The 25,039-nt window shown below is 39.2% G+C and overlaps 1 protein-coding gene across 2 annotated transcripts in view; it reads right to left on the bottom strand.

Annotated features, from left to right (window-relative positions):
• The window catches only part of CCDC93 (CCC complex scaffolding subunit CCDC93), a 40,346-nt gene extending 19,933 nt beyond the window's left edge, over window positions 1–20,413 (bottom strand). For both annotated transcript variants that reach the window (XM_082055577.1, XM_082055578.1), the window contains exons 1-11: window positions 20,270–20,413; window positions 19,122–19,235; window positions 17,373–17,467; window positions 14,737–14,848; window positions 10,498–10,596; window positions 9,057–9,113; window positions 6,594–6,694; window positions 4,843–4,882; window positions 3,328–3,420; window positions 2,953–3,003; window positions 1,801–1,887 (exon numbers count right to left, since the gene is read on the bottom strand). In XM_082055577.1, the coding sequence (XP_081911703.1) occupies window positions 1,801–1,887; window positions 2,953–3,003; window positions 3,328–3,420; window positions 4,843–4,882; window positions 6,594–6,694; window positions 9,057–9,113; window positions 10,498–10,596; window positions 14,737–14,848; window positions 17,373–17,467; window positions 19,122–19,235; window positions 20,270–20,311 (891 nt within the window). In that variant the 5' untranslated portion in view covers window positions 20,312–20,413. The remainder of the gene's footprint in view (window positions 1–1,800; window positions 1,888–2,952; window positions 3,004–3,327; window positions 3,421–4,842; window positions 4,883–6,593; window positions 6,695–9,056; window positions 9,114–10,497; window positions 10,597–14,736; window positions 14,849–17,372; window positions 17,468–19,121; window positions 19,236–20,269) is intronic.
• Window positions 20,414–25,039: the final 4,626 nt, after the last annotated feature.

Raw genomic sequence — 25,039 nt, 5'->3', positions numbered from 1 at the left:
ACTCAGTGTGGTAGATACATGTGCCACTCTAAGCTTTTTTGTGTGTGTGCTCATGCTATGGACACCAGTCTTTGAACAGTACTCGATCCAGCATGCACTGCCAAGAAAGTGTCACAAACACATAATGAAGACAGCAATCTGCATCCAGTCTCCTGTTCTCTCTGAACTGTGAAAGGAAAGCTGCCAGAAATATTCTTTACCAGGAGTAACATTTTTAACAGAAATTGTATATTTGCAGTAGGCAAAAGAATTATTAAAAAAAATCAGTGAGAGAAGTCTATGTGATTATTTGCCTAAACATTATTTTTACCTTTTGAAAGTCCTCACTTTAATACTTACATCCACCTGTTTTGGTAATTTGCCTCATGTACTCAAACTTCTTTTTCCAGTTAATCCATTTTCTAATATTTTGTTACAAATACAGTTAATTTTCAACTAGTTCAGGTGCTAACGTGCATAGTCTGTCCTGTCAAGATTTTTGGGAAGCGAGGAACAACACTGGAATCTTCCAGTTGAGCCAGCAAGTTAACACAGCAGCAGAAAGGAGGGGCAAATGCAGAAAACTGTGTGCATTGATCGTCTGCAAAAATACCGTCTAGTAAGAAAGCTCCTGGCACACGGCAACATCAGATACTGCTTGCCAGTACCTTCACTGGGCCTGTGGATTCTATTAAGACTGGTGGACAAATAAGCACTGCTGTATTCTTCAGACTAGGTAAAGTTACAAGGGATTAAAACTATTGGAACTACATCTAATCATTGCTGATGCTTCACTAAACTATTTGATAACATCCCTAATTCTCTATTCCTGGTGCATGCACGCACACACAGAAATCTTTTTTTTTTTTTTGGTCACATCCAATAGACTTGAAAAACGATATATTTTTGGTTTGACTTAAATCAGTTCTCACTTTCTAGAGTATTAATCATCGTTCTACTATAATAGTCAAGGTCCTGCTGCCTTCTCTCAGAACAGAAGAAATGTAACATTGAAATATGATCCTTGGGCTTCTGTTCTTCCAATCCTTTATTATAAAAGAAAGGCCAAGAATTTGCTATAGACTCTGTTGAGTTATAGGGTTTATCTCCCAAATGGGAAAGCTCCATGCCTCATATGTGTCAACAAAAGGAAAGAAATATGAGAAGACTATTGGACAAATAAGAGCGGCCTATAACTCATATCTGGCAGTGATGTATTGTATGTATTAATTGCTTGAAGAGCCAGATTTTCATTTCATATTACTGTAAAAACAATCACAGCTGAACACAATAAATGGAGCTAATGTATACAGTTAATTGCCTTGACTTCTAAAGCAACCAAGGTTTGTTTTTGATGATAGTAGATTCAGAACGAGAGATGCAGGGCATGACTGATACTTGGAGCCCAATGTAACATCCCTGTGTCTGAACATCTGAGTGAAGGAGGTCAAGATTTTTCTCTGGCTTGGCCCACAGAACTGTATTTCTGTGCTTAACACTGAACGTTTTAAACTGTTTAGGCCTCTGGTTGAAACAGGTATCAACTCAGGTCCTTATTTATTCATGAAAATATTTAAGCAGGTGCTTAAACCCAAACTACTCATGAATGCAATTCACAAATATGTGCTATCAAAGCAGAAGCTTATGCATGTTTAAATCTCATTAAGACACTTTCTTGAATCCTGACTGTGCTGTTATCCACAGCATATGTGAAACAGTGTTGTTTCAAAAGAATCATGTCAATTAAGTTGGAAGCTTAAGGCCTAAATTCACAAGCTATCAAACACAACTTGGTAAAACATAAGCAGGTAACACACTCACCTTTTCAGCATATTCTGACACTATCTGCTTGATCTCATCTGACTGGAGTCCAACAATCTGGCCAACTGTGCTTGCTGTCAACTTGCCCTGCAATTGTATCAAGAAAACAGTTGAAGTTTTGGAACTGCCCGTGCTTTTTATGTGGCAATTTCCCCAAGCCCTGATTTTAACAGAAATGAACAAGGCCTTTACACTGGGTAAAAATCTCTAATGATTAAAAAAACAAAAAACACCAAAACATTCCACTCCCCCAAAAAAATTTTGCTGATGGAAATTACTTACTCACAACCTTTTAGGAAATTTGAATTCAGACTTTCAAAAACTTACTTCTACTTGTATTCTATATACTGAATTTTTCATGCATAGTAGTAAAACTCACTTTTAGACCATATTTTTAGCCACACTATAACAATGCATATGAGTGAAAGAATGGACCTTTCAAATCAGATGCATGTAAAAAACAACTTTCAAGTAGAACTGAATTCTACAGTGGATTTCAGTAGAAAGCATGTCAATCAACTTTGAGAATAGATTAATTACCACCTTTTCTTCTGTGACTTCAGCATAAACAGAAACAATGCTTAACTACTGAATTTCTTCCCAGTTCTCTCATTCAGAAATCAAAATGTAAGAAATTTCAAAATTGCCACAGCCTGAAAGTTCCATCGTATCATTAACTACAACCAATTACGAAAACAAGATACATATCCAGTATTTTTGGTGTCCTAGACTAATGGTAATGTTTATAAGTATTTATGAGTGCTTTGAATAACACCTTGAAACACATACAATTTTCCTCCACTCTCCCCAATAAAATGATTATTCCTCCAGATATCTTCACAAGATGAATAAAATAAGCCCATACTGCATCTTGGATAGCTGCACTGTGATGTCTTCCCCTTGAAACTCTCCTTGCAGAAACCATTTGAAAGAGGCACTTATTTATATATAATCTTTGCAAGGCAAATTATTAATTCATCAGCCTCATGGAAACTATTGTCTTCTTAATTCGACCATCTTTTCTTGCGCTCCCTTCACAAAAATTCAAATGCAGTCATTCCAAGACTTCAGACTCACCATTAACTCAATTTTAGGAATAATTACCATAACCATCATTTAAACAAAGCTGTATCAGTTTTAATTGCTGCTTACCTCTTCTGTTGCCATTGCAGCCATTCCAGTCATCAGAGTTTTAATGCGAAGCTAGAGTAAAATATGAGAAATTACATATAACAATTTATCTTTTATTATTTAACTTATTTCTGCCTCGTGACAGGGACACACATATACAATTAGTATCCTATAACATGTGTTTTAATGCATGTAATGGGACACTAAGTCTACAAAAGTTAAAGAAGAGGTGGTTAAAGTTACCAAACAAAGGACAATTCTTTCTAACAGTACAGGTTCACTCAGACTACTCAGCTCCCACTACCAGTTGGAAACTGACCTCTTAAAATGCTCAGATTCCAAAACAAAAGTTGAATTTTTGGTATTAAACATCAACAAACATTTAGTGCAGCAGACCTCTTCAGCAGCCTGAAGGTCATCTTCATCACAAGGCTCAGATTTTCCTGCTGTTCCAAGTCCTGGAGGTAGCGCAATTTTTTTATCTTCGGCCTTTTAAAGAAAAATTAAGAAAATTTTATCTGTAGTTCTAGTAATGTAAAGTAGAAAGAAATGCAACAAGTAGAAAACTGGAATACAGCTGTTCTGTTTTTATGAAAATATTTCAGCTACTCTAACATCCTCATATTCCAAATCATGCCAACCGAGGCGTAACCCTCACAGATTTCCTAAGTATTCCAGCTGTTCAAGTCAGCGTCTCTGGCTGCTACGGACACATCTGGTGCAAAGATCCCTTATTCCACAACCTTCTAAGAACTACCAACCTCACAAGGCAACTGGTTACTCCAGAATATGATGTCTGCTATACATGAGAAAGCTGATTTTTTTTTAATAAATCATTTTTTTATAGCTTAATATAGTTCAATACTGGTATGACAACATTAAAAAGTGTAAAACTGCCTAGTTCAGCCAGAAGAATTCATACCACTAAAACGGTGAGAACTACTGACAGACAGACTAGGTCACTCTACTGCACCACTAACCTGACTATTTAATCTTCCACTTCTGCCTCACTGGTGACTCAATTCACACAAAAATACGATAACCTTCTAATACACAATACTCTAAAGTCAGTAAAACTTTGGAAGAAACAAATTAACTCTATAACCATGACTGCAGCATGGCAGTAATTTTGAGGGGGAAAAGATGTATGCCTAGATTAGGAAGCATCTCCATTTATAACATTTAAATGCTAAATTTGTATGTAGAATATTCACATAATGAAGAGGGTAATCTTAATGTACTCAATGTATTGCTGTGTCTGTGACATGCTTAATGCATTTCTTCATTATCTCTGTCTGTAATAAAAACTTTCAGCCAAAGTAATATCTGCGCTGAAATAATAAAACTGCAAATACTCTGACAAGGACATTTTATGATTCTACAGTCATTAAAAGCACAGCAAGGATGCTACTTTTCAAGAGGCACTGTGATTTATTTGTGGCATGCTCTCATGTTTCTCTATCACATTAAATAACTTGTTATGTAACAAATGCCTACAAAATTTCTTACCAAGCTGAATAGCTCTTTAAAAAGAAAAGGAAAACCCCTTTAACAGAACATTATAGATCACTTAATTAAAAGATACTCACTAAACAGACAGAATATGTCATTACCTCACATTAAAAAAGAAACAAAACACCCAAAGCCCCTTCTAAGTGAAAATTTTTTGCAAAATGTGATCTCTGAGTAGAGATGAATGAAACCCTCTAAAAAAGGAGATAATAATCAATTGCATCTTCGGTGGTATGCAGATCTTTAGTTCCAGTTAGCCATTTTTAAGAGATGTTAATAACAGAAGGTATGGCTCTTTATTCTGTTGTATTCCTTTAAGATCTTACAGTAACCAACAGTTCAACAAAAACAATGCCATTCTTCCCACAATTTGAGTATTTAAAATTAGTGTATTTTTACCTGTTCTGTTTTTCCTGCTTGTCTACTAAATCCGTATCTCCTAAAAGAACAACAGGAACATGAAATAAATACATTGTTCTTTACAACTGCCACAAATACACTGTTTATCAGTTGCCAATATAAGAAATAAACTAAAAAGTGAATTATTTATGAAAACCAACAGCCAGGTTCAAGTTAGTTTTGGAATGCTTCAAATAAACCAAATAAACAGGTACTGCAGCATATTTACAGAATAATTTCAGCTCCATCTAATCCTTCGATCACGATTTGTAAATCCAGACTGGCCATAAAATATTGTCACATAAAGCTCATGAAAGGGAAAAGCGATGCCCTCTTTCCAGTCGGAAGTCAATCCTGAGCTATTAGCCATATACTCCTGAATTCTGGAAGTGCCTCAGAAAGCTGTCAGTGTAATCTGTACACCCAAAAAAACATTCATGCTTGTGTGCTGTGAGGAATCTGCAATTTCTTTCTGAAGCATGACATTCAGAGCTTTAAATATATACTCAAATAAACATTTTTACATCTGTTTTTGTTCAGGGAGAGGAAAAATTGACATTTGAGTTATGTTGTTTGGAAATATCTTAAAAAACAGGTAGAAAGAAATTTTGGATATGAGCAATTATCTTCAGTATTACGAAGCACTAAATTACATTGATATGAAGCGATGTTTCCAACTGACTTATAGCTACAATTGTCTAAATTGTAGAAGCAGGACTACTTACAAGCCTTTTATGGCTAAAAGTTAATCATTTGTATATGAAGTTTATGCAATGTCAGAAGAGGTCTGCTGAGTAACAGGACACCCAGATGTCTCCCAATAGTCTCATTCCATCAGGAACACACAGAGAGTTTCATCCCATTTCAATGGAAAATAAACTGAATTATGTTATTTTGCCCATGCTGCCCTCACAAAATACCACCATGAATTCAAGGGGAAGATTATAAACAATCTGCAACCAGGACACCTACTGATTTCAACTGTGTGTCAAGACAAATGTGTAGAAAGAGTAAAAGGAAGGTTCTCAAAATAATGAGACCAAAAAAAATACCAAACCACACAACCACCAAAACACCATCAAATAATAATGTCATTTGCACTTGTTAAGAGCTCTGACAGCAGACAAGCTCCTCATTTCACTCAACTATTAAAAGAGAATTGGAAAGAGAAACTAAAACCAGAAACTCTGGAAAACTATTTTTATGCGTTCAGAGAGCTCAGCAAACCAGAGTAACTTCCAAAAATAATGGATAAGTGCAAACCTTGGTAACTTTGTCTCTATATGGACGTTTGCAGGAAGTAAGGAGACAAATCACTAAACCAGGATTCAGCCTCCTGATGTAGCAACCACATCAGAACTACAAAAAGAAGCAATAAAAACTTCAGCTCCTCTTTTCCCCCACTTTCCTGGACTGCTTGCAAAAGGGCAATATTGACTGACAGATGCTACCTAGAAGCATCATGAATTTAAGCCATTTTTGTGAAGTCAAGGACAAGCATGTTAAATAAACATACCCTAATAGTACTGTAAGTCAGAACTTGGGCTCTCATTGTACAAAACATTGGTCCCACACATAAGGACTGTCCAGTCCCCAGAGAACTTACAGGTTAAGCAAACCAAATCTGAAACCAGACAGGAGTAAATTTGAAACAGTTTGATGGCAAAGTAGCAGAAAAAAACCCACAATCCAAATCTTTTATGGAATGCTTTTAAATGCACACAATACAAAACCCTAATGCAGCCGTTCACCTGCCATATTCCAGAAGCGTAGCATGAACCTTTGATTCCTCATCTAGCAGCTCTTCAGCTCCCTTCTGACGTTTATATTTTCTCTGGGGTTTGTAAACCTCCTGTAAAACAGTGAATTAATTCAGAGCTTGTAAAAGGCTTTTCTAAAATAAACGCAGAATTGCTATCTAGAGTAATAGATACACTGTTCCCTTTCCAACATCATCACCAAATAACCAGCATCAAAAGCAACATCCCACTCTTCTGATGTGTTTTACATTTGTATCTTTTAAATACTTCGAGGGCCAGGCTCAGAATGCTTAAAAAAATACATTACAAAAACAATAGTTGAAATCAAAACTTGGGCTTTCCATATATACATTTAACTTCAGAAAATCCTATTCCCATGGGATAAAAGATTCAATGCAAGTTTCAAAGAGTCTAGAAGAAAATAAAAGATGATGATGATCTGACTTTCTGTACAACACAAACTATTATTTTCAACAAGCAATTCCTGCACCATAACACTGCTGAAACAGCTTTCAATCTTCTTCAAAAACATGATCCCAAAGTAGAGATTTCACACAAATCAAAATAGAGTATCCCTTGGCAAGTGTGTCCTGAATTTGTCAGTTACCCTTTGCAGTTTTTACTTCATTTCTACTCTGAATTTCTGTCAACTTTGTGTCCAGCTATTAAATCTTGCTGCATTTTTGCCTGTAACACGAAAAAGCTTTTTATGATCAAGAGTCTCACACAAAATGTGTTTTCACAGTTACACAAAAGTAATGTAAGTCACAAAAGTAATTACAGCTTTTATGGTGGCATTCTGTATTGTACCTGTGCTATGTGGTGTGTAGGCATCATACCATATAAGCATTAGTCTTGGCACCAGATAACTGAGTAGCTGAACAAAACCCCTGCAAGATAATCTCAATTCACTAGATAGTCACTTTTCAGTGCCTTTACTTCTTATTCCAAAACCCATTATTGATATTTAATATCCCTTTTTCTAGCCTTTGGGTCAGATCATGACCATTAATCTCATTGTATTTCCCCCTTGAGAGCAGGGTCAGTCCTTAGACCAGTGTTATAATAATGAATTCAGACAATAGACTAATCTTTCACACTTGCTGGTCCTCTTCTAGGAAAGTGGATTTCTCTTCCAATTCCAATGCATAATGATTTAAAGGTGACCTGAAAAAGAACCTTCATCTTATAGCTGCCTTCTCCTCCTTCAAGTTCCTATACATAGACAGGAAAGCTTGTGCAGTTTCTCCCCTGAAAATTCACTGTGTGTTCCTCTAGATTGCACTCATGCCTTAAGAGATCTCATGAACTAATCTTGCATTAAGAAGATCTGGTGTCAGCTATAGTGGATATAATCCTGACAGAGCTCATATCTTTAAGGAACAGGTGTTTGTCTAACGATACTCTCAGCAGTGATGAACAAGTGTCAAAAGTTTATCGACCATGGAGATGCACCTAGAGATCTGTGATCCGGAGGAGAAGACAGAATACACTTCCATCAGCCCTGCAGATAGATCCAAACTGGGGAGAGCAGTCAGTGTTCTCAAAGGCAGGAGAGGGATTGGGAGATACTTAGACCGGTGAGCTGAGTGGTGCAAAATACTATCAAACTTTTAAGACTGGGGTCTCACGAGCTTTGGAAAGGCTTTGGAAGTGTCCCATTCAAAGCGTACCCAACCTTCCCATCACTTCGCAAATGCTGGCAAGATGGTAACAAAAATTTTAAAAAGTAGCAAACTGTTGGAGTCATAAATGGTGAAGTGACAAAGTCACAAACAGGGAAATTAGAAAGCAAGGACAGCACCTCAAGCTGCTAGCTAGGCATCTGAGTTCAGGTGAGACAGTGACACTGCCTATGTATTTTACAAGCCATTCCTGGTAGCAATAATGAATAAACTTTCAAAAAATATAAACAAGCAGTTTACTCGAGAGTCCATCTTAAGAGGAAGAAAACAAACTATACCACCGTTCCCAACCAACATTTGCTACTTGAAGAAAACATTTCCAAAGTACGGTGTGTATTTTCATTGCTAATTACAGGAAGTAAAAAAGACAAGTTCTGAAATGCAAATATTCAAATTAAAGAGATCATCCATATTTTGATTCATTTCAAGATAAACAGTCCAACTGCTGACAGTGTCAAATAATCAGACTGCTGAGGATTTAATAGACTGTGAGCAATCTTGTGACTTGTGTTTGACAGAGTGCAACTCCACACCCTCTGTGCAAGCAGTTGATATGGTTTACCTACTTACTCATACAGTGAACGCCTAAAAGTTCTCAATCTGATATGTTGGCATTTGAGACCTGTTGTAAGAATGAAGCTTGACATGTAACTTAATTGGGACCTTCTCATGAGAAAATTCAGGATTGGCTGCATCAAGCAGCATTAACCAGCACCATTTCATTACTAAAACCACTCGCTTCTTGATCATAAAAATCTAACATACTTACAAAGATATCAGTAACAGTTTTGATAGCCTTCTCTTTTCTTTGCATGAATTCATCATCCTGAAAGACATTAATAGAGGTGATTAAAAATACCAGGAATGGAGATTAAAAACCATTGTCATGAGTTTACCAAACACTGTTGTCAAACAGTTTCTAACTGCGCTGCCCAATTATTTGGTGAAATGTTAGTGATTTCCTCTAACACAGGAAAGTATTTGCTTCTCTTGTCAGATTGGTAGGTAGGTCTCTAAAACTGTATCCAGATCAGCAGTCCCTCTGCTCATACACTACCTGACACAAATGTAATCCCAGCCCACTACTGGGATCTCAATTACTACACTACGAAGAAATGAAGTTGAAATGGACTTAATGTGGAAAAGTTTCCCCTACTGTTTCTAGGTATTAAAAACAATATAAAATTAAAAATTAAAAAAAAAAAAAAAAAAAAAATCCAAAGCACCCCAGGCTAATAGCAACTGTTTCCCAACACTACGAAAATCTACCTTTAATGCTGTTACTGAATTAGAGGCAAAACTTGGGTTCTAGGTTTCCAAAATGGAATTGCCTTGGGATATGCATGAACAGAACTGATGGCTCTGCAATACAGGCACAAATCCAAGCTCATTTGATCTGTCCTCTTACACCAAGGAAACTTCCTATCATTACTGCAGAATAGGAAGAAGAGAGGATGACAACACTGTTCTAAGCATGTAACTTCAAAGTGGGCAGCACATGACTGTTATCAGATGGAGAAGGAATGTGATCAAGGCATTTCAAACAGTGCAAAATTATTCTTACCACTACACTTCCAGATAAAACCGAACCTCTCACTCCTCTGGCAACCGTATTTTACAGAGACAAATGTATTTCCTTTTAACCCAAACCTACCCCTCTCTGTCTTTCCCCAAGTTCAGTTTTTGAATGAAGTTTTCTAGGAATCTAGTTATCAAGAACAAATTTTGAAGTTTGGATACAGGAAGACAAAGAGTTGACTTTGAGAGCTCTAAAACAAACCCTAAATTATAGAGCATAAACAGCATTTCAATTCTCATTTAGCTAGATGAGCTTCTCTACAAAACAGCGGGTGTTTCTGAACACATTTTAGGCAATGTAGCTCCAGTCACACGGTTAGCCCAGATACACTCCACAGAGCTCCATAAGCAAGTTACCTGGCAAGACGGACTGACAGAGAAGCACCAAATATTGCAGAAAACTAAAGCAACTATTAAGCAAAAGTTAACCAGTACATATAAACTCTCTGTCATAACAACTTAACGTTTATTTTTTTTCCCCAGATGAACATGTGCACGGATTCCTCTAGGACCGATTAACAAAATGGTAGCAAAAGCAACTCTGGTATATTGTGCTGATTTCAGAGCTGTGAAGCTGGTACTGCACCTCAGCTTCTGCCATAATAGAAACAAGAGCTGACTTGATCTTTTACCTCCGGTAGCCTGTGAGTTTTTTGAAATTGTGATATAGAATAAGAACGGATATAGTCTCCCATTTCTTCCCTTGTTTCTATTGCACGTTTCACCAGCCACTGAAAGAAAAAAAAGAAAAGTTTGTAGCAGTGGAAAGGGAAGAACAACAGCAGCAAACACCAAACTACTGCATAATTCTTTTTAATACATGATAAAAGCTAGAAGCATATTTTAAGCACACAAACAAGAACATTTATTTCTAAACATGGTAACTCAGGGACCTACTGACAAAATGATCCAGTACTAGCTATTTGATAAACTTCACATTTACTCTTCTACATACTAAAAAGCTCATCAGAGCAATCAGATAATGTGTAAGCTAAGAAAACACAGGGCTTTTCTTATAATCAAACCTAAATATTCTTCAACCTGTTGAACTATACTGTACCATCCAAACCTCAATGAGCCATAACATTCAAACTACAGTGGGATTCAATGGTCCAGAAAGATCAAACTGCCTTCCCTTACGAGTTCCTTGAATCAGAGTCTGGTATCCCAAAAAAACTCTTTTCTGAATGCTATTTGTAAATAGTGTATTGTAAAATTAGTAATTTCATTGCATGACTTCATACTGAATTGCTTTTATATTCTAATCATTTTCTTATAGTAAGGATAGAAAGAAAATTCTATCGCAAATTTCAACTACTAGAAGTTCTTAGTCAAGAAATTTATAAACAAAAGCATATGAAATTTCCACAAGCATAAGAAAAGTTCATTGGAATTTGGCCAATATGAATTTCTGTAATCCAAATATTTGTATCTTCAACAAAATCATTCCAAAAAGGAAATGAAGAGCATATGTGGAATAGAAACGGATGTGTATCACTTCAAGGATTATTCTTTTAGCTTGCATCTTTAAGGAGGGGAGGAGAAAATACACCCTCCCAAAAAAACCCTGAAGTGCCTTCCCAAAAATTTGAGTTGCATAAAGCCTACATCCTAGAAGAAGAAATCCACAACTAAAGCTAAAAATACATTTTAACAAAGTGTACTTTACCACACTAAGTACTTATCTACAGTATTAGTTTTTATTACTTGTTAAGCATTAAGAAAATTACATTATCAAAATACAGAATAATACATAACATAGAAAACCACAGCAGTAGTTCACAAAACAAAGGAACGTTCACTTTCTGGCTTTTTGTTTTCACCTAGACCATGGAAGAGCCAGCACACCTCACAGCCCACCAGACCAATAGCACAGCTGTACCATCCAGCACAACGTACATCCCATTCCACATTCAAAAAAATCAAAACTACTGAACCCTAAAAAGCTATCAATGCCATCCTTCTACTGAGCAGGCCACACAGAATTAATAAAAAATCCCTCTGTTCTAGGAAGTGTGGCATTTACAGCACTTACACAAAAATGTGATTATACTTTACATGCACACAGGTTCATCCCTCTCTTCTCCAAACAAGTCCTTTGGAGCAGACTTTAAAACAAACGGTGTTTTTTACACAGTCCATGGGCTATCGTATGGTCATGTATCTGCAAAGCAAACTTGAACTGTCCACAGTGCCCACCCTTGATCAGTTTGAGCCGGAGGAGATGGGCAGGAGCTCTGCTGGAATTTGAACTATTAGAAGTTGAACAGAAAATATTCTGGGCTCTCAGTGACAGGACCCAGCACCGAACCTGTCTTGTATCATTTGTCCGTTATACTCTGACAGAAGACACCACTTGGAGCAAAACCTTATCTCATTAAGCTTGGCCATACCCCAGACAGAAGACATTACAGCTAGGTTACATGTATTTATATCAAATTTTCCTACTATAGATCACTTCTTGTTTTCAAAAACTACAGCGCCACTGTGAAAAGATGTATCTGCAAGCCTATGAAGTGTTCAAGAAGAACCACATGCCCATATAACAAAAAAGACGATTTCTGACATTTATGAGACCACACAAAAAGCCACAAGAGATTGAAGTACATTTTAAGTAACGTTGGAGAAGATAAATCTTGTGGGCTGTTGACAGCCTGTGCAGGAGGTCACATAAGAGATCAGATCAATCTTGGATCCAAGTCTGAACCAGCAACAGCTTTCTGTGCCATAACCATGAACCCCTGGAAAGTGAGGGGAAGACGATGACAACAAGGAGATGAAAATGCAGACTATTAATTACAAAGCACATCTCATCACTACGCTGCATATGCACTTTTCTAAGAACGTAAGCAGAATTTACTATGAAGAACAGCACCGTTTCTGCCCACTGGAATCTTTTTTACTCTTTTTTTTCTTAAGTTCTGCTACATTCTCTGGCAGTGAGCCAACTCAATCTAATTTATTCCTGTAGGGAAGGATCCATCTAAATTCCACCTGTCAAGTTCACCAGACTGGCTTGCACAGCACAAGAGCTATTGGCACACCATGCCAGGTGGAAAAAAGAGCTCCTGTATTACTTGGGGACTGATGTAAGATTTACATATAGCAAGTGAAATCTTGAATTTAACAGGGTATTGAGTGAAGTGTCATTATCAAAATATAATCCCTACATGCCATGGTGTTGTCAGCCTATTATAGCTCTTGCATGGTCTTTTCCAGAACACAGCATACTGGTGACACCAACAAAAGTTTTCTTGAAAGCCCATCTCAGTTGGGATGAAATGGGGAGGCACCAGTACCTGGTACAGGCAGAACTTCACAGGGACCTGATAGAAAGCCACAATTTCTTAAAAAATATCTACATACAAAAAACTAAGCTCATAGAGAAAAATCTTAGGGACATGGTTTAGAGGTGGACTTGACAGTGTTAGGTTAACAGTTACTCGATCTTAAAGGTCTTTTTCAACCAAAATGATTCTATGATTTTATGACTTCTTCACCAAGATATACCATCAACTGGGCAGCTACTGAGAATCACCACACTCAGAGGAATCTAGAAGTCCATTTCCTTCCTGCTTAATTAATGTTTCTCCTCTCCAGAAGCAATATCCCAAATCAGGAATTTGGATGAAACAGGTCAGAGAAAATAATACCCAGTGCTATAGTTTTTACAGCAGGAGTTTATGTTCTCACTTCAGGAGAGGAATTATTTCTCCTGTGAGAGAAGTCTTATATTTGATAAATGTAACCATTCATTAGCATCATTAGGATCAAATGACCGGAGCAAGAAATTAACCTCAGTTGTGATTTTTTTTTTTTTTTTTTTTTTTTTGTGGTAGGAAAATAAAAGTTTAGAAGTAAAAATTCACTTTAACAAGATACAAACTTTCCACCTGTAGGCAGCATCAGCACAGCTTGAAAGCTGTGTAATGGTAGCACACACCACACAGCTTTTTGTGGGGAGTGCAGTTAAGTGGGTTTTGCTCAGGAGTCTCCTACTAGAAGATAACAAGAAAGAGACAGCAGGAAGTTTTTCCTACTTCCTACAAATCGCAATTTAGATTAAACTTTTACTTGCTAAATTCCTTCACAGGCAGGAGGTAAAGAGCTATTTAATGAAAAAGCATCTTGCTTAACAGTCTTCATTTTCCCTATTTATCAAGGATAAATTTATGTGTGCAGATGAAAGTAAAATTAAAAAATGATAATGACACACCAAGGACTCTCAAGATACCACACACAACTGGAACACATCATGTGTTAGCTTAAACCTTAATAAAATGGAGAACTAGGAGCACGCACATGGTCAGCCAGTATTGCTCAACAAACACACAGTAACAGGGTCACACGTCAGAACGATTTATTTTTCCACCCAGATGTTTTCAAGTGATATGAATGAAGGATGAATTATGTTTAAAGAAACAACTGCAATTGGCTTTCACCTTATTCATACATATTCTTTTGATTAAGTGACTATCTCCATAACTTACAGTCTATGTTTAGGCCTATGGAGTAAGATTTTTGTTCTGTTTCCTAGTCTGGCAAAGTAGATTATCACATTCCAAAACAAGCTTAAACTTTAGTTTCTTTAAGCAGACACATTCCATAAAAGGCAGAATCTGAGTCTATTTCAAATAATTTAAGGAGTTTCTTTCATGTTTTTCTTACATGTGGATCAAACGACATTTAAGAATTCTATCATCCATAACGACACTCAATTCTTCAAAAACATTCATTCAAAATACTTCTCTGTGGTTATTCATTCCAAAGTCACATACAGACCCAAACAACAATACAGATCTTCATTACAATTTTTACGCAAGTTTTATGGCTTTTTTCAGCAAAGTATCAATATATCACAAAATTATTACCTGTACAACAGGAAATATATGAATGAAATCCAGTCCCTGGATCTGATGTGGTTCCAAACGATGAGGACACTTCATTTTTGGCAATACCGATACAATTTTTTCAGTTAAGGCGCTATTATAAAACAACAAAACCACACACATATATATGTTACAATTTTTGTCTGTAAATTAGAAATTATTTTTGCAAACACAGTCAGTAGTTGGAAGGTTCCCTCTAGTGGCTTCCATTGCACACAGCTGTAAAAAGCAGCCAAACTTTCATTTACAAAATAGCTTTGACACTGTACTACACATATTATTAGTCTGTGAAGAGGTGATTAAACCCCTCTTGCAGGCTCCTAGCTTGTGATTTAATTTATAATAATACACACATCATTTTAAGATCTGCATGTTTGTTCAGGTGAAATGCCCACATAAGCTCTATCTACAAACACCTTTGCATATCATAATATATGTACCCATGAGGAAACGGTATCTTTAAGTACAGTTATACTAAGTAGAAGATATGCAGTCATATCAAATCCATAATCCGTAATGTCTTCAGAATTTGTTTAGTGGAACTCCCAAAAAAATAGTCTAGCATTACTACTGAAACTTTATGAGTTTAAGCATATATTACACCTAAAAGCTAAATACACAATATACTACACATGGTTTTGAAGCAGGTAAAACTGAATATGCAGACATCTTATTCTACAGCTCAGGTGAAAGCTGGTACAACAATAGGATTACCCAAACACAAGGAATTAATCTACAACAATATCATCCCGTTTCCACTGACTCCCATATTTTAGGGCAATTTTTTTTTGTTGCCTATGCTCTTAAGCACATTTTTAAAGCAGTTGTCAGCACTGAGGATGAACACTGTACTGGGAAAACTAAAACTATTTTTCCATGATGGAAAAAAAATTAGCACTGTGGTCAGTACTGGGCCAGTTATTCTGTACTGCCCAAATGGACAACCAATACTCTGGAAGACCAAAAGGGGAGCAAGAGATATGAGACAAGAGACCAGAGTTTGGGAACAGAGCTTGAAAAGTTACACTTCTTAACAGAAGTGAAAACTCTGCCATAACTCTTATAGGGCAATTTCCACTGCGCCACCATAATAATATTGTACAACATCAAAACAGTAGCACCCCTCAGCAGAATCAAAGCAAATGCAATTAAAAAATACATATATATATATATATTTATCCAATAGATGCAAGATCCTCTCCTAACATATGTTTCCATGTTTATTTCAACTGAGCAATTAAATAATTGGAATAATATTGAGAAAACTCAGCTTTATCTTGAGAACATCACAGAAGCACTGAGCCACCACCAATATAAGCATTACATGGACATCAAAACAGCCCATGCTTGTGTGACTCTGAGCAATTTAGATTTACAAATAAATCATTGTTGCTGTTTTGGGAGAGGAGCCTGGGTTTTGTTTTGCCAGTCAGCTGGAAAGATAACAGAACATTTTCAGAACAACTTAACTATTTCCTATCCTGCTGTTCTTAAGGATAACAAAGATGGCAATTTTAAGATCTAGCACCACCATCTCCATTCCTAGTCTCTACTAACTCTGTGCACTTAGCAATGCTTTATGTACTTGGTTATCCTTGATGATTTAAGTGTCTCCATGTTTAATTGCAATAACCACAAATTTTTATTTTTAAATGTGTTACAGTCTTGCCAATGCTAAATGACTGTAAATCAAACAGCACAGAAATGTGCTCTTTTCAGCTACACTGAGCAATGAAGTCTCTTCATATAACTTGACAGGACATTCCTACTTCCTGAAATGTTAATTAGGGCTTTTTTAATCACAGAAATGCATAAAGAAATAACGTAGTTTAGAATGTAATCCCTTTCTCAGCATCAACAATTTTTAAATTTTTAATACAGCAATTAGTTGGCTTATGAGCAAATTCCATGCATAAGAAATTAATCAAACCAAAATGGTCTCATTGGGTCACTGTTAGGAAGGAACTCCCGCTCCTCCATATGGGGCAGTTAACTCTTTTGACAACAGCGCCATGCCTTAAATTCTGTTTGCCGATGCCTGCAATTCCACCCCAGAACCATAAAGGAGAATCAGAGGTTATTTACACAGCAAAACCACAGACACAGAGAACTTAAGGAAGGTCTTCTAATGCTGCGCTCCAGCTTCCAGCACTGTGGTCTCCCTCTGCCCTTTGTTTTGGCCTCTGCATCATCCCCTTGTGTGCCAGCACAAGCATCTGTGCAGCTGCATAGAGAACTGGATCCAGGAACTGATTCATGTTACAACTATTTTCCTTTTTTTCGTAGGTTTTAATCTGGATCAGTTCCCAATCCAGTTCGATGTGGAGCCACACAAATGCTTTCACTGCTTAGCAGAGATAGAAGAACACGGCAGCCCAGATGGGAACAGCACTGCCTTGTTTGGAATAAGCTTCTTTCTGGTTTTATAGATTGTGGAACTACAGTCTGAGAAACCCAGAAACCAGTGCAAGGTTTACAAACCAGTGGTCTTGAAAAGCAGGAAGCTTGGGGTAAAAATCCTTCTTATAAACAAGCAGCTATCAGGTGACTTCCCACCCCCCATCCGTTTCTTTTCTAAGAAGGAAAAAAATGCCACACTTGCCATTTCATCAACTTACATTTTTTGACCAATAGTAGAGTTTTCTTGAAACAATAAATCAACATCGATATCAAAGTTGCAAGTAGTGATACACCACGTCATGCCTCCTACCACCTAGCAAAGGAGCAACAGCATGGTTAGTTCCATTTTAATTTGAAGACATAAAAAGGCTTTATTTATTTTAGAAACTACAGCTTAGTATTTTCTCCATCCTCAGTATTCTTATATAGAGACTGAAATAGAGATAGAATACATATGTCAACTTCTACATACAATGTACATATACAAGACAGAAAAAAGAGCAGTTGGTTACATTCTAAATTCTTCTCTTGGCTTCATATATTAATTTTGAAATAGCTCTCAGATTAAAAAATAAATAAAACAAGAGAGTATGTTAAATGTCATGATCTTTAAAAAGTGACCATATCTAAATTTTCTCAGGGATCATAATTTCTGTATTCACTTATTTACCTTGGTATATATACTTTTGCCAAGCACCATATAAACATAGTAATGCATATCACCAGCTCTATGAAAATCTCTATTTCAGGCCCTCTTCCTACAGATCCTTCAGTATATTTAAACTCCTAAGCCATTTCATCAACTCTACATGCATTACATAAATATTTAAAGATAACCTTGCATGAACATATGCAAGATAACCTAAATGTATGCAACAGCAAAGAACAGAGAAAAGGAATTAAAATATGGAATAACTTACCAACATCATACAACAAATTAGGGTGTTCTATACAAGCTTTTGCAACACCTTACCCCTCTCACATTCCCCTCTGAAACACTTTATCAGCATCCCTTTTATACTACCAGATAGATAATTTTCTACAGCAATGCTCATTTTTGTAAAGGTTGGACATTGTCATGAAATGGTAACTTTGCCATTGTATTTAGGCAAGTATAAACCTGTTGCATTCATTTCTACACATAAATGCAACAATATTACATCCTAAGGCGCTCTCCTTGAAAGTACTTTGTGTCTGTATGCCGAGCAGCTGAGGCCAGTAATGCTAAGCAGCTTTAAGAAACTAAAAGTTTTGTATTGCAACGTAAGGCTGCACTATGATCAAAGACACAGCAGAAAACAGTAGAGTCCATTTCTAGGCTGCCGCAGTTGTGTGTTTTCAAAGCTCAGTTCAGGAATTTGTCACAGAGTCAGCACTAACACAATTCAGAAGCCTCTTTTCAACCTGAACTTTGCTCACTGTCAGTATCACACACTTCCTGTCCAGGACAATGAAAGGTTAACATTCATGACATTCTATAGATATGTAAAAACAGCTCCAAAATAATCTCACTAGGCTAACTGTTCCATTCTTTCACACAGCCTCTCAAGACAAATACTTCCTCATTTCTCATGAATGAAAACTCCTTTTTAAAATGACCACGCTATCTCCAAGTATCAAGTCTTTGTAGCTATTCTAACTGCAGCAGAGGGGCAAAATTCCCCATATCTGACCCTTCCTTAGGCTGTAACATGCACAAAAAAGCACACCAGCAATTAGCTTGCATTCAACTGTCTCCTTTAAAACAGGCCCTGCTGCACAAAATTGTTTTTCAAGACTGAGGAAGTACTATCTGTCTGAAACTGGGTCATTTGCAGAATTATTTACACAGGAAAATTTAATATATTCCAAGTGTCTCTTTTTTTTTTTTTTTTAAGTCACCTAGAATTGCTAAACTAACTAGCAAAAAAAAAAAGTAATCCTCATATACTTAAGAAAGCTTTCTAAAAATATTGAATTGGTCTCACCTTGTCAAAGGGTGATAACCCCTTGATTCTTGCTCGAAAATACCCAGCAGCCACCAACAGTTCCAAAATTTCAGTCAACTTGATGTTTTGTTCCTCATCTTCTCTTGTTTCAACCTGACAAGTGAACAGTACAACACTCAGTGTTTTTCTTTCATTCTTCAAATGAACATTTTCCAAACTTTATCTTAATACACATCACAGAAAACCTTGACTTCTATTAGCAACTTGGTTGTTAATTTAAAAGACATTAGAGAAATAGGTAATGCATTTCTATGTGGATTTAATATAACTTTTTTTTTTTCTCCCTGTTAAATACTTTAATCTGCTTTTGCTGTTTAAACTCCTGGCCCCACTGCTTGCCGCCAGTTAGACAGATTGCTCTTATTGCCCTAACGCAGCTAATTTATTCTCCATTTGCGCATTTCTTTCAATTTCAGGGTTCACAAAATCCTACACCTCACATTAACGCTTCTAGGACCTTCTTACAAAGACAGGAGGATAAAGTCACAAAGAATCCCACTTTTTTGGGTAACACGGTTTTAAGCGAACTCAAAGCATGGCAGTAACAAAAAGTAAACTCCGATGGGCAGCCTGGATATTTCGGTGCCCCGAAGCCTCAGCAGCTCAGCACCCTTGGAAAGTGCTTTTGTCCCCATTTGCTAGGATGAAGCCCCACAGCTCCACGGACACACACGATCGAGCAGGGGCTCCCTCAGACCTAGGCCCCAAACGGACTTTAGTTCTCTCCTCAGGTGTCCAAGGGACCCACTCACACACCCTCCCCACCCTTCCCCAAAATCTTTCGGACAGTCTCCTCCTCTCCCTCCCACGGAAAAGCCTGGCAAGCAGAGGGGCCAAGCAGGCACTGGTGCACGGACGGTGACCGCCAGGCGCTGCCCGCAGCCCCACCGGGCCCGGCTCCCGCGGGACCCACCGCACAGGGCCGGGGAAGGCGCGGGGCCGAGCCCGCTGTACGGCCGTGACCCCCGGGCTGCCGGTCAGCGCCCCAGCCCGCGGGGAGGGGCAGGAGCCGGCAGGGAGCCCCAGGACGCCAGTGCAGCGCGGCCGGAGCAATAAGCGGGCGGCCGCGCCTCACCAACGCCGCTCTGCCCGGGGTGGAGGGGCTGGGAGAGACGCCGCTACGGTACCTCCTGGGGGGCCTGGTACTCCTGTCCCCTGGGGACGACCATCGCCCTCCGGCAGCCGGCGCCCGGCCGCTCAGCCTGTCACGTCCGTTCCCCCCGCTGCAACGCCCGGGCGAAGGGGTGTTCCCAAGCCGGCGGCTGCCGGGTTCCCCCGCCCCCGCTCAATGGTTCGCCCGCACCCTCCTTGCGTACAAGCGCATCCGGGCCGTGCCATTCACGGCCAAAGGGGTGCGGGGGAAGGAGGGCGGGGGCTGCGCGGCTCCCCGGCGGCTCATGTGACTGACTGCATGCAGCGCAACCGCCTGAGCGCCGGCTCGCCCCGCCCGCAGTGCCCGCGGCCGGCGCCCCTGGGCCCGCCAGCTGCCCCCGTGCCCCGGGGGGCGGTGGAGGCGGCTCCTGATCGCCCGGGTCCTCCGGCTGACGCCCACTGGTGCCGGGCACTTGGCTTTTGCTGTGCGGGCGCCCGCCCTTTTTTCTTCCTCTTTTTCTTTCACAAGGGGACTTGAGGCCTCTCGGTGGTACAGAGAAGTTACTGAGAGCTCTGTGACCCGAGAGGTGCTTGGATATTAGGAAAAAAATTATTCATGGAAAGCGTTGCCAGGCATTGGAACAGGCTGGCCAGGGAACTGGTGGAGTCACCACCCCTGGAGGTGTTTAAAAGGCGTTTAGACGTGGGGTTTAGGGACATGGTTTAGTGCTAGAGTTAGGTTATGGTTGGACTTGGTGATCCTGAGGGTCTCCTCCAACTGAAACGATTCCATGATTCTATGACTCACGGCCTCTCATGCCCACAGGTCACCCACACTCATTAGCAGCTGCATTTCGTTGGGTCACCCAACAGCTGAGGGGGATTTAACTGGGACCTTTGCACCCCTTAATCCCGTGCTGCCCCTGGGTAGCCTGTCGTGGGGCGGGTGTCCGCACAGCCCTGCTGGGAAGGTGGGTTTGCAGCAGGGGCTGGTTGTGCCGGAGCCCGGCCTCCCACCCCACATCCACCAGCACCCACATTTGCAGGCTGTGGTGCGAGGGGTGCGTGCTGGCAGGGACAGGGCTCTCCTGGAAAGCTGTGCACACACAGCGGTCACCCACACCCCGCTCCAGCTCAGCCATGCTTCGGACTCGGGAATAAAATTACACCAGTGCACAAGGCTTCACTGGGTGAACCCACAGCTCGGAGGCAGAGGAGCCTTTCTTGCTGATGGCGGCTTCAGTAATACCTAGCAGTGGTCTCTCTCGTCCAGTTTCTAGGCTCTTCACCATATACAGAGCATTACAAATATTAAATTCCATGTTAGGCTGCAACTAGGGACATCTCAGGGAGGTGAAGATGCAAGAAAAGCCTGGTGAGAGCATTGTTTCACCCGTTGGAGGGCAGCAGAGCATACACGAGCCAGTCCACACCGACTGCTGCCCTGACGGTGTGATCAAAACAATAATAATAAAAGCAAAAATATGCCAGGCTGGCTCAGGCTGTGTACTGGTGTAACCACAGGCCACGTCTTAATTAGAGTTGCAGAAAACAGTTATGCAGCCCCAGAGGCTAACGTGCTCACCAGAGCAATGCAGGCTTCCTGCTTTTGGACTGCCTTCTCCTCACAGGGAACTGCATGGCTCTAATTTGATTGTCATGGAGGGGAAGATTGAAACAAACAAAAACAGGGCCAAGAAGAAGGGTTGAAACAGAAGAGTGCTAGGAAGGGATGTATGTGACCTTCAGAGGCAGCGGCCAGCGCAGGTTGTGAGATAACTACTGAAAAGAAGCATCAGCTTGGGTAAAAGCTTCCTGAGCCACGATAGGGTCATAAAATTCCTTTTCAATGAAACACATTAAAGAAAAAGGATAAATAAAAAGTGAAGGACAGTATAAAATAGGGGCTTTGGAGGTAACTGAGTAGCAGACCAGGGAGGGAGCAAACCTACCCTGGAAAACCTAACTGTTTCTCTGTCTTTTTAAAGCACACTAAAAGAAAAGAGGGAGATGGGGCTAATTAACTCCCATGACTTTAAAACTCATGCAAATGGCACCCAAACTCACAAAACTGGCCTAAAATGATATACTTACAAAAAGGTAATAGGTTCTTTTAGTTTGCTTTTTATCTTGGCAATCACAAGGACTGGAAATATTTTTATCCTTTACAGTGTATGATTAGGAAATGAAAAGGCACAAAAATACAAAAAATATATCTCTATTGTCATTACAACTCATCTTTGATGACTTGAACCTCAATAAAATACTCCACAAAGGAATTGCTTCCCAATGCTTAATTGTGATGCAAATTCACCCAGTTATCCAGACAGAGCTGTTTTCCCCTATGACATTCGGATAATCAATCTTCTAAATACCAATTAGATTTTTAAAAAGTCCCAAGAGCGGTACCGTCTAAAAAAAAAGAGAAAAGCCTCCTTTCCATCAGATCTTTAGATTTTGTGCTTGCAAATGTCTAGCAGGTTCAGCTTTAGTCTTTCTTTTCCCTTTCCCCGCTCTATTTTAATCCCTGAAGGTTACCCAAATTCTGGCTCTTGGTGCAGCTGCTTTGCACAATCCTTTCTTGATTTTTCAATGTCGTTAATGTTCACTCCACGAAGCTGAGCTGAAGAGCTTCTTCTGTATTTATAACCATACCATGTACTTCGCTGTTCAGTCTGAACTTCTGATAGCGTCAGACGTGGTCACCACTGAAAATCTAGCAAGAGGTTTCACTGCATCTTTTAGCACATATTTGTTTTTTCTCATAATAAGAGTGAAAACATGAGATGGGATTATGACAGCAGCAGCAAGGGCTTCACTCTTTGTTGGCCAGGCACAAATAGGTAAATAAACAGACTTAAGTAATTTTCCAATGTTCTCAATGCTGAGAAGGCCTAAAAGACAAATTTATTTCCAAAAATTCTGCATGACAGATGAAATAATGTAAGTATAACTCCCTGCATAATGGTCCTTTGTACAGTGTTTGTTAGGGTAAAACATTCTTGTATGTATTCCATACAACAAAGTGTCTTGGACAGATCTTGGAGTAAATGGATATAATCTCAGTGATTGCATTGGACTATGGACCTCGGCAATGCCGTGACTGCATCTTCTGAGTTGTATTCCTGTATACAGGAGAAGCTGAAGCCAGCTGTAGGGGACTGAACTCAAGCCTTCCAAAGTCAGGATCAGTTTTTGCATTTTCTGTGGCTTGCATCTTGGATGAGCTCTTTTGGCAACCCATTTTGTTGCCTTGCAGCTCCAGCACAGAGATCACTTCCATGCCGATCCATAACAGAATGATTCCTGCCTTGAAGGTTTTCATCTAGATTTCTGGAATTAGCAAGGCTGCCAGGCACAGCAGCAGTATCTTCCTCTCTTTGAATTTACTATTCTTTTTTATTTGTTGTCTTGGTTGAATCCCATCTCCTTACAGTTACTCAGCCCCATTCATCTGTTGCTTGAGATGTAGAAGGCATGAGGAACCATTCGGTAGGCAACTGCAAATTCCCAATTATCTTCCATGGAAGTGAGACTCTATGCACTGTGAAATGAAAAAGCCACAGCCCTGTTACAGTAGCCAGCGCATTAGAGGCTGCAGCAGACCATTGCATCCCATCAAACATGTTTTGCCCTTTCAGCAATCACATATAACATTAAATAGTGATGTTTTAAACATGCTCTCTATCACACCCATTGGTGACATCTAGAAGGTACAGGCTTACCAAGATCCTGTTCAGTCTCTCTTTTGAACAATCCCTATTCTCAGTATTCAATAGTTTAAAACGTACAGGGAGACAGGAAGACATTTTTCTTGAAAAGCACGTTCGTGTCATTTTTAATATGGTTTTATTAAGACTGGCAATGTTAACACAAACCTTTTTAGCTCGCTTACAAAGCTGTTAGTTCATCCCAAGCAAACCCAAGGCAAACACAGGTAAAACAGGTGGGAGTAATAGATTAGAAAACGGAAGAAGCTCCTGCTTATGGTCAATCTTTAAGTAACTAGTCATTTTGTGTACTTTGATTTTTGAGAAACTTTATGAGACTTGATTTTCAGAGACTGCCTAGTGTGCCCTCTGTGAAGATCAGGTACTGAGGAGTTTCTCAGTTTCTCCGTGGGAACACCTTGCAAAGTGCAGGCAAGGACAGGCACAGCACACCTGACACAGTGTAATTACCCACGTGAAGTTTGTTCAGGACAGTGCTGTTACACATCATCTCTTCTCAAAGTCTCAGGGCATCTGTAGCTATTACAGTCAAAAGAAAATAATCTATGGGAGAATGAAGTGGGTTTTTCTGACTCACATATCATCCATGGAATAACTAATTAAGTCTGAGTCACAGAGCCTTTACCTGAGAAGGTGCAAAGAAAACGTGAACAATTTTAAGTGCATCACACAGTCCTTGATTTGGGCCAGGATATTAAATTGTGTCTGTGATGCTGGAACCAGGAAGAAATGTTTTGTTTCATTTTTATATTGAGACTGAGCAAATCTGATCTGGAATTGTTGGAAAACAGAAAGCCCAGGAACATATATTATACCTTTAAAAGGTAAAACTTTTCCAAATAGAATCACGCTTTAAGATTTATTTGATATTCAAAGAACTAAAGAATATAGGTTGTTAGATCACTAGCTGTCTTGGAACAAATCCTTACAAAGGGGCAAAGAGATGTGTATTTTCACTGTGGCTTTTTTAGGCAGAATATATGGATTTAGACTTTATGTTCTACATGTCATAATAGTATGGCACATCCTTCACTTAAAATAGTTGTAAGAATGAACAGTTAAGTGCTCCAATGG

Source organism: Streptopelia decaocto (genome assembly GCF_964273445.1).
Source record: "Streptopelia decaocto genome assembly, chromosome: 6".
NCBI lineage: Eukaryota > Metazoa > Chordata > Aves > Columbiformes > Columbidae > Streptopelia > Streptopelia decaocto.
The sequence above is the reverse complement of the archived record's forward strand: the minus strand, read 5'-3'. Positions and strand labels throughout refer to the sequence as shown.